Consider the following 14637-nt stretch of genomic DNA (forward strand, 5'->3'; position numbering starts at 1 on the left):
GGTACTCCCACACGCATATTCGTCTAGCTTTGGGATGGGAAACAATCGCCGGTCACCGCAAGCAAAAGCTTTCTGAACCCATTCGGCTCTTCAAAGGAGTTCGGCAAGGATCTGCTCTAAGCCCTATCATCTTCAATTCTGCGATTTACTCTGTAACTAGATTCGTTCGTGGGACCTTCTTTTTGGATAGCTTGGATCTAAGTTTCATTTCTTATGCAGATGACTTGTTGCTCCTAAGCAGCACGCTGAAGGGTCTACAAGAGAATCTTCGTCTCTTAGTGACCCTATACAGAAGAATAGGACTACGAGTCAACATAGAGAAAACCGATTTTATCGTTTTTAGCGGCACCAACTCGACCAATTCCAATCTTGTCCTTGACGGTATCAGAATCCAGCAGTCGCAGTCCCTAAATTACCTTGGTATCACGTTTGGCCAGACGCCTAGGTCAACTAGAGGCTTGTTGGCTGAATCAGTCTGTAAATCTATCCGCTCAGCATATGGAAAAGCTGTCAAATGCAAGTGGTCATTTAATCGATTTATTAAGTCAAAACTATTCAACGCCGTCGTCTCTCCTGCCATCTGGTATATATCACCCTTGTGGGAAATGTTGTCCCTCACCGAGCGTCGAAAAATACGAACCACGTGCTACAGATTTGCAAACTTTTGCTGGGACTTCCACTAAGATTTTCTAACACGGAGATCTCATCCATGTATGGAATCCTTAATGCATCAACCAGGGTGATTGATCTAGAACGGAGAGCCTCAAGACGATCCCTCAGTAAACTCTACGACTCACCGCTGACTCAACTGTTTCTGTGAATGAAATACCTGCATTTAATTTTTAGTGTTGAACATGTTTTTCTTCTTTCTTTGTTTCATTTTGTACTCCGCTTTTTTTTTGTTTTTCCATTTCTCCATTGTAAGCGGGCATAAATAAATATATATATATATAAATAGTGACGAAGACCACACTGCCTTTTCATAATAAACAATAAGTAGAACAACATGGAAACCTCCATACAAGACAGTAGAACGCGTTCCACCGTCCTGTACAAAAACCTCCCCGCTGCTCCACCCACTGCCCATACAACATAACAAAAAATTTTTTTATGGAAAATAAAAATGGGACAACCTCACACAAACTAAAAAAGACTGGATAATGCAATCGAAGAAAATATAATTGGTTTTCTTCGTCATGCACATACTTGTACCAGTGCCGCTAACCACAATAACAAAATTCATCTAATAATAGCAAAAAAATGACTCTTAACTTCAAAACAAACAAATGAAATGCTAGAATCAACTATCAAGTAGCTCTGGTATTGGCTCATTATACATGTATTTCACTTTTCAACACCTTCTCTCTCAATCTGAATGAATGGAAGAACAGTATTAGATACCCAAGCTGGAATACTCTTTCTACTCAATTTAGATTTAGTCTCGTAAAGTCTCTTCCGCGCTTCACGAACACACAATGGAGCATCATCGCTGACGTAAACATTTTTCATGGCTGTATTTAAACCGAAAGTCTTATTCTTAAGTTTTTTTTCTGATTACGTAAGATCATAATCTTCGCCTCGGGTGAATTAACATTCTCTTTGAAAAACTTTTGCTCTTTTTTATTCGCAACAATTGTAAATTCTGGAACCTTTGTTAATTCTAAACCATTGGCACATATTTTTTGAAATAAACTTTTGCAGTAGCTACATCATCACAAACCGTAGTCCATACAATAATACTATTTTCTTTTGATAAATATTCCACCGACGTCAATCGTGCCGAAAACGAAGACATTATTTCACGGTGATAGTTTGCCTCAGTGCATACAATATACATACGCGTTTTTAGTGTAATTACTTCTTCATTTACTGGATAGCAATGTTTTCCAACTTAAGCAACGTTGGATTGTAAGATAGCTTGAGCATTTTCCACAGAAATTACTCGATTTTATAGATTAGCTAATCTCGTGTCAATTGATTTTAATGTACTTTGAGACTCCATTACGGTTTCAAGAATTTTCGAGAAAACGTCCGCTAATGACTGGATCGAAGCACGATTTATATAATAAATCGTTTTTTTGCGTTGAAGATGAATGATTTTTGCGTTGAAGATGAATGCCCAGATTCGTCATGCGAAACCGATCCAAATTGGTCCTCTGTTTTACGTTTACGCTTATTCCTCGTCATCACAAACAAGTAAGTAAAAAATTAGAACATTCTTACTAGAAAAAGTATCTATTATTTATCCACGTAAGTACCGACCTGCAGTTCGCTAAACCGTTAATGCACGGTTAACACATAAATTGTCAACAGGAACTCCTCAAATCTTCGCTTGGAACCCTCAGCTAATAAATTGACTTCTGTTTATGCGTAATCATTCATTAGCAGTCTCCTTACATAGAAAGAACTTGTTCGCATTCACAGAACAAAACTCCGCCCTCTTTGCTATTTCAATTCATTTTATCTCACATCAACCTAGGTTAAAAGCACTAGCCAAACGATGTTACTTGGCTGATAGCTAATTCATAACTGAATCAGCTATCGATATTGCTATCTGTTATTGATAAGCAGACATATTTCGTTATATTTAAACCTTTACAATAAAATCGTTACCTTGCTTGTGTTTTTGGAATCAGCATAGGCTTAAATTATTTTGATGTAAATATTATTTCCACAATTTTTTTTCTTTAGAATTTGGTTACTTTTGGTACATGTTGCTCTTTAGTTAGTTTTTTTCGCACACAAATTTTTTGAAATGCCACAAATCCTAGTTAAAATATAAAATTCACAAGTGAAATTTTACTATACATTAGAGCATAAAACAAATTGTAAGCAACCTCTAAAAATTATGAAAAGAGAATTCAATGGCAAGTTGTTATGAAAAGTACATTTGGAAATTGAATCCAAAATTACAAAGATGTTTTGTTGTATTTAAGCCAGGAATTTGATTTCAATCAATAAAAATCTAATTATAATTGGCTCTATTTTTTCATTTTTAATTGGAAGGTTCTATTCTAGTTAGAGTTCTAATTTGGATTTTTTTTTTATTCGTAATGTTAAAATAACGTTGGTTAAAATAACTGCTTTCTCTCCTTGATGGTGACTACTAGTCAGCACTTGTTGTAGTGCCTTTTCTATAGCAGTAACTTCTCAATCATATATTGTTCCTTCTTCCTCTAGCCTTTCCTATATAACTTCTCCTGAATATTGGCTACACACAGCAAAGTCAAGTTTATGCCCATTTTTGAACCATAAATGTAATAAAAATAGTATTGTTTGTATTTAACTGCTAGTATGTTCAGTAGACAGTTTGTCTTTAAAGATGGTGGATTGTCTTTTCTACAATTTGGTCCAATTCTTTTTGAACTATAAGCTTCTAGTCTTCAACTTCATATGCCAAATGTTCGTATACAGAATGGAGTACCGAATAAATACTAGATGGAAAAAACCAGGAACAAGGGAAGTGTCCGGACCCTCTCACCTATTCCCCACAATTACAGGTACTGACTGGTACAATAGGTGCTTTTGAGGGATTCCTTCCCCTCCTCTGCTTGTTCCCAGAGAATGCAGATGTATCCTAATGATATGAAACCATAGATGGCATTTTAATATTGGTAATATAGATGGCATGTCAGTCTACTCGAGAGAAAAGATTTCACTGGTGAAAGTACACAGAGAGAAAGACCTACACCAGTAATTGAAGAATGTCTCTCAACTACTGCTTAACTAAGAAGCTAGTTTTAAAGGGTAGAAATCAATATGAAAATAACCTCAAAAGAATTTAGCAACTTAGTGCAATAAAAAGCCAAGAAGCAAATTCAGCCACAATAACACTTGATATAACATTGATGTCAATCTCTGGAAAACATTTGGTTTTCTGATGGACTGACCTTGTTGCTTTGTTTCATAATGGATGAATATCATTACATTTATTGTCCAGTGCTGAATTTCATCAAGACATGTTTAGCTTTCCCTGATAGCATCCCAAAAGAGGCAGTGATTAATGCAGGTGGTAAATTTTTCTTGAAGAAGCTAATTAGAGATGTATATACATCATTGAACAAGCTAGTTATAACTTACAATGAGATTCTAGCACTTGTCAAACGTCAACAGATAGGAAGAGATATCCTTAGGGGCAATATGTTGATACACTAAAGGCAGCAACTGATAAACTGAAAATTAAAAGCCAAATTTACAATATATAGCGCATATGAGATACCAAAGATGCCATGACAGCATTATATGTTCACATCATGGAGTGCTCTGATCAAGTTGAGTCTGTTGTGGATGAGCTCAAAGTTTATGGCCTGAGAACTAAGACTTAATAAGTGGGTCCTCAAAGTTACGGCTAATGCAGGGTACCCATGATGTGAATAAAGTTAATAAGGTTTTTCATGAAATTGCGAACTATAAAGTTTGTCCCACTCACACAAGAATTTCACCTTTTTAACTTGATAGCAATTTTTTATAGAAAATAACTGAAATTATCATATGTGGAGCTGAGAAAACCATCTTTTTAAACATTTTTTCCTTTTAATAAGTAAGGCTTAGATGAAAATATTTCTTTTTCCAACCCTTAATCTTTTACCAAGCAAAATATTTGAACGAGCATACACTATTATATAAGTACACACTAATTTGTGTGTGGTTTATTTGAATTTTATACAAGTCTTCAGCTAGGTCTATTGGCTGAACTTCGCAGACTTTCTTGAAAAAGTTCAACTTTTTTCTGACAGCAATAAAGTCAATAAAGTTATATGAGGAAAATGGTTTATTAGGTTTGTGGACAGCTCTATCAACTTTATCAACGCAATGGGAGCCCTACATAATGTGACTTGAATGACTGCATTGCTATGAGTCGAAATATTTTCAACAGCGCATCCAACGTAGGCATTGGCGAATCTCGTGACAAGCTGTCTGATTTAAATTGATCTTGGTCTGCCCATCTCAATATTTTTTAATGCTTTCATTACGTTTAGTATGATGATTCTCATTATAACTAAATATAATTAGTTATAATTACTGGGGAATACGAAGGCAGCAAACCATGCCATACTCGTCAGCAGCATGATAGGAGCTTTCCAAAAACTTGGGTGCTTGATGAGTATAAATATGTACTTCCTGTTCTCACACATGAAAGAAGTTTCCTGAAAACCTTGGGACGATAAGTGACGAGCAGGGAGAAAGGTTCCATCAAGACATGTGCCAAATGAAGGATAGGTAACAGGGAAGTTGGGATGCAGTCATGATGGTGGACTACTGATGGTTGCTGAAGAAAGACAACCCAGCAGCTACTCACACGCAGGAATCATAGAAATGCTGATTTATGCTGTAAACTTTAAAATTTTGTGCCATGTAATGCTCATTCTTTTACCAATATTATGAATTATGCTTATCAAATTTGATGGAGTAAATAAAACTGAATTTGGATACGTTGACTATTATTTCTTGAGGAAAACAGTAAAGATCGTCAGGTTTCTCAGCTGACAATCCACAAAAAATTGTTTTTTTATGCAAAATAATTTTTTTTTTTTAATTTCTTTAGCAAAAACTCCTGACCTGATTGAGTAAAACCAAGGTCATTTTTAGACTCAGAGCATCAAAATTAATCTAATTCAGCTGGAAAATCCAGGATGATTTTCAAAAGATATTTTTTTGTTACCCAGTGTTATCGTAATAATGGTTGTTTGCTGGCCATTTCCTTTTTCATTTTCCGTCTCATATTCCAGGCAACGCCGCATCTCAGGGCCCATGCACACAGTTCCTCCAACAAAATTTGCAAAATTGACTTTTGAATATGAAAAATGACCTACAGGGTCACAGAAAACCAGTAAGTACACATAGAACCAGATGCAATCTTTTCAAGCCTAGTCCTCACGTTTCCATATGTCTTTAACATCTGGTTCCAATGTGTACTTGAGTCATTTTAACTGAAGAATCCAATAGTGGTAGAGTCAGGCTTCAGAAAAGGGGAGGGGGAATCCACCAAGAAACACAATTAAACTCTGTCTTAGATACTTGTTGTTGTAGACACGGGCATCACTAACTATATTCCTTTGGGGACGGGAGGGGGTGAAAATGTGTGGTTACATCTAAAATCCAGACCATGGCGATGATTTTTTATTTTTTTTGAACAATCAAATATTATATTCCTGCGAAACAGTGAAAATTGCAGAAAACTATTACTGCAAATTATCTGTAAAAATAGAAACATAGAATTTTGGATAATGTATTAAAACCTGGATAGTTAAGCTTCTATTGAAGAACAAGATGATTTTCTCTTAGATAATGTTCTATTTATCACTCGTAGTTGGAGAAGTTTGAACCTATGTATTTGGAGAAATGCCTAATATTTTGATCATCCTAAACAGTATTATTAAGTGTTAGTAAGCACATAGAAGATTATCAACTTGACGCATTAATCTCATTTTAGACTCAATATCGAAACTGGGCCTCAATGAATGCGAGCTAGTTTCGTTTTTTCTGTTCGAATGTAATTTTTTTAGCTAAATAGATGTTGAACCAATGAAGAAGTGGGTATTATTATATCTCTCTTAGACCAATAGTTAGGGTCTTATGGTATCAGTTAAAGGATAAAATGCAGCATGTTTCTTAGTTTTCACTTGTATTTCAGATTTGTAGAAACTAATAGGAAAATGATTGACTATCCTAAAATCAAGAGGGATGAAACAGCTGAAGAAACTCTTCATGGTGTGACAGTAAGTATTTTTTTTTTTTCAGAGGAATTATCACTAAATCAATCCTTATATTTCTACTGTAAGTATAAGATATGATTCCCACATGTAAGAAAATGTGTTTATAGTAACGATGGTGTTACTCAGTGTAGATTCAGTTTTAAATCGAGACTTTTATATTTATTGTATAATAAAATTCGTAATTAATCCTTCGTAAATACCGATTTAATATCAAACCAATTACTAATTTCAGTCTATCTATTGCTCTCTTACATAGCACCATTTACTTTAGTACATTGATCTGGTGTACTTTCTACCATACATGAATAGGAAATTAATTATAACTCTCTTATCGACTAAACCGAACGCCTGTTCACAATCTAGAAAACTGAGGACTAAAGGGATCTGATCATCCAGACATCGAATTATTAATCTAACAAAGAAAAATAGTTGACTTATCCTCTTCCCTTCCTTAAATCTCCTGTTCTTCAGTTAAAAGTTTATACCATCTCTGAATCTTAAAATTATCATCATAGTAAGTAATTTGCTTCCTACGGATACCAAGCCAATGCCTCTATAATTACCGCATTCACTCGTATCACCAATCTAATAAATGAATTTATTAAAAAAATCTCTTATAATCCCTAGGTACTTTCCCTTTTGCAAAAATCATAGAACTGCCAGAGATTTATCTCTAACTTCATAGTGACCATATTTCGAAAACCCGTTTGCCACACTATCAGTACCTAAGGGGTTATTGTTTTTTTATTCATTTTACTACTGTATTAACTCAAATAAATCTTCATCACACTTTTTATTGTTTTCTGTATCATTTCCTGTAACTTTATCAGGTTTTAACACATTCTTAAAATGTTCTGACCATTTCTTTTTAACACTTTCCGTATTACTAATTTAGATCTTGTTTTTATGTTTAAGTGGGACTTCACTTCATGTTTGACGGGCCACTTTATCTCAATTTCTTAATATGTGTACACATTACTTTACTAATATGCCGCCTGGCTGCATCTTTCAGATCCTCGACAGTGTTATCATTGGCCTCAACTTCACACCTCCTAACTCGCACATTCGAAGCTTCGTCACTTCTTTTACTTTCTTCTTATTCTCATACAATCTATCATTCAGATATTCCTTGCACAACCTCCTCTTGTCTATCGAGCTTTAAAACGTTTTGCTCCTTATTGCGTTTCTAACTTTTTCCCTTAGAATATTTTAGGAACATTCTTCCTTATTTAACCGGTTCAACATAATCAACTCAAATGAGTAAATCCTTTGGACACGTTTTGGTTGGCGTGAATAAGAACACAAGCCATGATTTGCTACATTATGTTTGCCTATATTATGAAAGTCTCAGGGAAAGTGGTGAGCCTTGTGAAGGACTACTAAGAAAACACACGAAGCAACATCTTCGTATGTGGGGAGCACATAGAACTCTTCTAAGTTGCCTATGGTGTTTGGTAAGGCTGCCCGGCTTCATGAATCCTCTTCAACTACATCCATTGATTGAATCTTCAAAAACTCCATAAAATCAGAAGAAAAAATCGAACTGGCCGGACGGAGAAACTAGGGGTAATTGGATACGCAGATGATTGTGCACTCCTCGCTGAATCAACCGGCCAAGCCAAGGACATGCGCAGAGAGCAGCAAACAGAGCTAGCCTGACAACCCTGACCGCCCGTGTTTTTCAAAATCAAGTAACTTTTGACGGATAGGAATTCGTCAGTTATCTGCAATGAACAGCAGCTTGAACAGGTACTGAATGATTGATTTCAAGGGCAGGTCCTCTATCAGAATGAAAGCTAAACTAAGTAAATCATGGAACACTTTAGCCAAACTACGAAAGGCATTATGGTTCAGAAGAGATATCGATCTGAATACCATATTCTGAGTCTAAGTGGAGTATATTCGCTCTATTTTGCTGCATGGATGCGAAACTAGTCCACCAAAAAAAAGAATGCTCACTCGACATACCTGACTGGAAGTGCCTAAGAGTCTAAGCGTAGCCAAAGTTTTATTAACGAGCACCTTATGAAAATGTGTAATCGGAAGTATTCATTATCCCTCATCATCAAGAGCAGAAGGCTCATGGGGTTTGGGCAGGTTATACAACGTACAAGCGAGTTCCTTACCCACCAGTCACTTGAATATAAGCCCCCCTCCCAGCGAAAGAAAAAGAACAAGGAGGTCGAACTAAATCCTGGCATGCCACACTGAAGAAAGATCCCAAGCTTGTGGGTTGATTCTGGAAGTAAGGTTGCAAATGGGACAATCCACGGTTGGAAATCATCTGCCCCCAAATAGTAGACCGAAGACACTGCCAGTATGTGGTTCAGTGTATTCTTGGTGCCGAATTAGAGTGAACAGAATTTATAACTTCTTAAGTACCAGTGCAAGTAAGTCCTCCAGGAAGACGAAAAAAAAATTCGAAACCCAGAAAAAACTCAAATTTTGGAGTTGTTTTCTTTTACATCTAGCATTATCTTTGAACCTTTGCCAACTGAATTCGTGTAAAAATACGGGCACTAGTGGCTGTTATTAACGCAACTTCAACCCATGAATTTACTGGTACGGTGGAACCCTTCAGGATAGTGTAATCCACACCTATGCATAAGGGGACTGTAAGGGAATTTTCTCACTGTTATTCGTCTTTAAGACCCCACCCCCGTCGAAATTGAAAATCAGTTTATAAAAACGTACTTTTTCTGTGATGGCCACAACCCCACCCCTAAGACTCAAGCATATACATAACTATGATGTAATCTATTTCGTATTATATCTTCTTCCAGGTAAAGGATCCATATAGATGGCTAGAAAACCCTTACTCAGACGAAACCAAGGAATTTGTGGCTGCACAAATGAAAATTACTGGCCCCTTTCTAAAGTCCTCGCCAATCTATGGCAAAGTCAAAGATAGGCTCACTGAATTGTGGAATTTCCCGAAATACACAGTGCCTACTAAACATGGCTCCAAGTACTTTTTCGAGAAGAATTCAGGACTACAAAATCAAAAGTAAGGTGTTTTTAGAGTAACTTTATAGAAATTGTGTTCTGATATGAAGCCTAATGATTCTTTTAAACTAAGCTCTAAAACCTTCGACACTAGTATAACTGAAGACTTTATGTTACGTTGTGTAGTCTTACGGATCTATTTTGTCACTAACTCAGACAGTAAGTGAACTTGAGCTCTACTTTAAATCTTACACTACATGCGTTTGTTACGTCAGGGAAAGCCCAAAATAGCAGCAACAAAATGGAATCTCTGGATGAGCAATTAATAAATCTCAGAAATAAATTAACACGCTTTTCCTAGAAAACCTTTCATGCTTGATTCGAGATGTTGTGGATCATAGGCAGCGCGCTAGCGCTGCATAAGTAAAGAACGGCGTGACCACAATGTTTTTTTTTCTCCGACAGGCACTTCGTATCGAAGGAGTTGTCGTAGAAACTTCGAAAAGGGCTCATTCAATTGGAAATTGGGGTGGCTAGTACCCTTTTTAATAGTCGAAAGTGATTGGAGGGTAACTAGCCACCCCCCCACGCCCATCATTTTCCCAAACACCTCCAATAAAAAGTTGAAGATAGATATTTTGTTCAGCATAGATGATTTCCACATTGAAAATATCTCTTTGAGGAGGACGCTCCCCCACTAGCATCGGATCTAGGGTTGTAAGTTCTGCTCTGGGGGCATATAAGGTTTTTATAGAAGGCGGTGTCGTAGGAACTTCAAAACAGGCTCATTCGATAGAAAATTCGAAGGGCTAGTGCCCTTTTTAATAGTCGAAAGTGATTGGAGGGTAACTAGCCCCCCCCCCACACCCATCATTCCCCCAAACACATCCAATCAAAATTTTGAGATAGCCATTTTGTTCAGCGTAGTTGTTTTCCAGATAGAAAATATGTTTTTGAGGAGGACACACTCCCACAACCCTCAGGGCAAGGGTTTTAAGTTTTGCCCTAAGGGCATATAAGAACGATGTTGGCACAATGCACTATGCATTATTTTTTTCCTTTAGAGGGCGCTTCATATGGAAGAGGTCGTCGTAGAAACTTCAAAAGGAGCTCATTCGATTGGAAATTAAGAGTTCTAGTGCCCTTTTTAATAGTCGAAAGTGATTGGAGGGCAACTAGCCCCTCCCCCCCCCCCCACGCCCATCGTTCCCCGAAACATATCCAATAAAAATTTTGAGATAGCCCGATTGTTCAACGTAGTTAATTTCCATATAGAAAATATGTTTTTGACGAGGGCATTCCCCCGCAACCCACGGGGTAAGGGTTTTAAGTTATACCCTGGGAGCATATAAGGTTTTATATAAGGCGTCATTGTATAAAATTCAAAGAAGGTTTGTTCGATTAGAAATTCGAATGGATATTACCCCTTTTAATATTCGAAAGTGATTGGAGGGCAAGTAGCCCCCCCCTCACGCCCAGTATTCCACCAAACACATACACTCAATATTTTTACATAGCTATTTTGTTCAACGTAGTTGATTTCCAGATAGAAAATGTGTTTTTGAGGAGGACAGACCCCCACTACCCCCAGGGCAAGGGTTTTAAGTTATGCCCTTGGGGCATATAAGGTTTTTATAAAAGGCGTTGTCGTAGAAAAAGGCTCATTCGATTTTAAATTCAAAGGGCTAGTGCCTTTTCTAATAGTCGAAAGTGATTGGAAGGCAACTACCCCCCTCCCCCCCCCACGCCCATCATTTCCCCAAACCCATCCCATCAAAATTTTCAGATAGCCATTTTTTTCAGCATAGTTGATTCACAGATAGAAAATTGCTTTTTGATGAGGACACTCAACCGCAACCCCCGGGACACTTGTTGAAATTTCAGACCTGAGATTATCTAAGGTTCTTGTAGAAGGTGTTGTTTTAGTAACTTCTAACCAGGCTCATTCGATTGGAAATTCGAAGGGTTAGTACCCTTTTTAATAGTCGAAAGTGATTGGAGGGCAACTAGCCCCCCCCCCCCACCCCCCTCATTACCCCAAACACATCCCATCAAAATTTTGTGATAGCTGTTTTGTTCAGCGTAGTTGATTTCCAGATAGAAAATATGTTTTCGAGGAGGACACTCCCCTCAACCCTCAGGGCAAGGGTTTTAAGTTATGCCCTGAGGGCATACAAGATTTTTAAAGAAGGCGTTGTCGTAGAAACTTCGAAAAGGGCTCATTTGATTGGAAATTAGAGTTGCTAGTGCCATGTTTAAGAGTCGAAATTGATTGGAGGGCAACTAGCCCCCCTCCCCCCCCCCCCGTCATTCCCCCAAACACATCAATCAAAATTGTGAGGTTGCGATTTTGTTCAGCGTAGTTGATTTCCAGATAGAAAATATTTTTTTAAGGAGGATTCTCCCCCACAACCTTCGGGACAGGGGTTATAAGTTATGCCCTGAGGGCATACGTATAAGAACGATGTTGGCACAATGTACTATGTATTATTTTTTTCCTTTAGAGGGCACTTCATATGGAAGGGGTCGTCGTAGAAATTTCAAAAGGGGCTCATTCAATTGGAAATTAAGAGTTCTAGTGCCCTTTTTAATACCTTTTTAAAACACCTCCAATCAAAATTTTGAGATATATGTTTTGTTCAGCGTAGTTGATTTCCAGATAGAAAATATGTTTTTAAGGAGGACACTCCACTCAACCCTCAGGGCAAGGGTTTTAAGTAATGCCCTGAGGGCATACAAGGTTTTTATAGAAGGTGTTGTCGTAGAAACTTCAAAAAGGGCTCATTTGATTGGAAATTGGAGTTGCTAGTGCCATTTTTAAGACTCGAAAGAGATTGGAGGGCAACTAGCCCCCCTCCCCCCACGCCCGGCATTCCCCCAAACACATCAATCAAAATTGTGAGGTAGCGATTATGTTCAGCGTAGTTGATTTCCAGATAGAAAATATGTTTTTAAGGAGGATACTCCCCCACAACCTTCGGGACAGGTTGAAAGTTATGCCCTGAGGGCATATAAGAACGATGTTGGCACAATGTACTATGTATTATTTTTTCCTTTAGAGGGCACTTCATATGGAAGGGGTCGTCGTAGAAACTTCAAAAGGGGCTCATTCAATTGGAAATTAAGAGTTCTAGTGCCCTTTTTAATAGTCGGAAGTGATTGGAGGGCAACAAGCCCCCCCCCACGCCCATTATTCCCCCAAACACATCCAATAACAATTTTGAGATAGCCATTTTGTTCAGCGTGGTTGATTTCCAGATAGAAAATATATTTTTGAGATGGATATTCCCCCACAACCCTCGGGGCAAGAGTTTTAAGTTATGCCCTGGGGGCATATAAGGTTTTTATAGAAGGCCTTGTCGTAGAAACTTCAAAACAGGCTAATTCGATTGTAAATTCGAAGGGCTAGTACTCTTTTTAATAGTCGAAAGTGATTGGAGGGCAACTAGCCCCCCCCCCCCACGCCCATTACCCCCAAACACATCCAATAAAAATTTTAGATATCCATTTTGTTGAGAGTAGTTGATTTCCGGATAGAAAATATGTTTTAGAGGAGGACACTCCCCAACAACCCTCGGGACAAGGGTTTTAATTTATGCCCTGGGGGCATATAAGGTTTTTATACAAGGCATTGTCTTAGAAACTTCAATATAGGCTCATTCGATCGGAAATTCAAAGGGCCAGTGCCCTTTTTAATAGTCGAAAGTGATTGGAGGGCAACTAGCCCCCCCCCCCCCACGCCCATCATTCCCCCAAACACAACCAATCAAAATTTTAGGATAACCATGTTGTTCATCTTAGTTCATTTCCTGGTAGAAAATATGTTTTTGATGAGGACACTCCCCCACCAACCTCGGGGTAAGGGTTTTAAGTTATGCCCTGACGGCATATAAGAACGATGTTGGCACACTGTACTATGCATTATTTTTTTCCTTTAGAGGGCACTTCAAATGGAAGAGGTCATCGTAGAAACTTCAAAAAGGGGCTCATTCGATTGGAAATTAAGAGTTCTAGTGCCCTCTTTAAGAGTTGTAAAGTATTGGCCGGAAACTCGCCCCCCCCCCCCCACGCCCATCATTTGCCAAAGCATATCGGTTAAAAATTGTGAGATAGTTATATTGTTTAGCGTAGTGAGTTTTACGATAAAAAATGCATTTCTGAGGAGGATACTCCCCCAAAACCCTCAAAGCAAGGGTTTTAAGTTATGCCCTGGGGGCATATAAGGTTTTATAGAAGGCGTTGTTCTAGAAACTTCAAAACAGGCTCATTCGATTGGAAATTCGAAGGGCTAGTTCCCTTTTTAATAGTCGAAAGTGATTGGAGGGGAACTAGCCCCCCCCCTCACGCCCATTATTCCACCAAACACATCCAATCAATATTTTGAGATAGCCATTTTGTTCAACGTAGTTGATTTCCAGATAGAAAATATGTTCTTGAGGAGGACAGACCCCCACTACCCCCAGGGCAAGGGTTTTAAGTTATGCCCTTGGGGCATATAAGGTTTTTATAGAAGGCGTTGTCGTAGAAAAAGGCTCATTCGATTTTAAAATCAAAGGGCTAGTGCCTGCTTTAATAGTTGAAAGTGATTGGAGGGCAACTAGCCCCCCCCCTCACGCCCATTATTCCCCCAAACACATCCAATCAAAATTTTGAGATAGCCATTTTGTTCAACGTAGTTGATTTCCAGATAGAAAATATGTTTTTGAGGAGGACAGACCCCCACTACCCCCAGGGCAAGGGTTTTAAGTTATGCCCTTGGGGCATATAAGGTTTTTATAAAAGGCGTTGTCGTAGAAAAAGGCTCATTCGATTTTAAATTCAAAGGGCTAGTGCCTGTTTTAGTAGTCGAAAGTGATTGGAGGGCAACTATCCCCCCCCCACGCCTATCATTACCCCAAACACATCCAATCAAAAGTTTGAGATAGCCATTTTGTTCAGCGTAGTTGATTTCCAGATAGAAAATATGTTTTTGAGG

General features: G+C 38.1%; 1 protein-coding gene across 1 annotated transcript in view; it reads left to right on the top strand.

The window, feature by feature from the left end:
• LOC148948938 (prolyl endopeptidase-like) overlaps positions 1 to 14637 on the top strand; it is a 104680-nt gene that overhangs the window by 15109 nt on the left and 74934 nt on the right. The window contains 2 exon segments of the mRNA XM_089094840.1: positions 6635 to 6719; positions 9500 to 9723. Of these exon segments, the coding sequence (XP_088950966.1) occupies positions 6657 to 6719; positions 9500 to 9723 (287 nt within the window). The 5' untranslated portion in view covers positions 6635 to 6656.

This window comes from Artemia sp. Qi Xiang Cuo, chromosome 9 (genome assembly GCF_049724085.1).
Source record: "Artemia sp. Qi Xiang Cuo chromosome 9, ASM4972408v1, whole genome shotgun sequence".
NCBI classification, from domain to species: Eukaryota; Metazoa; Arthropoda; class Branchiopoda; order Anostraca; family Artemiidae; genus Artemia; species Artemia sp. Qi Xiang Cuo.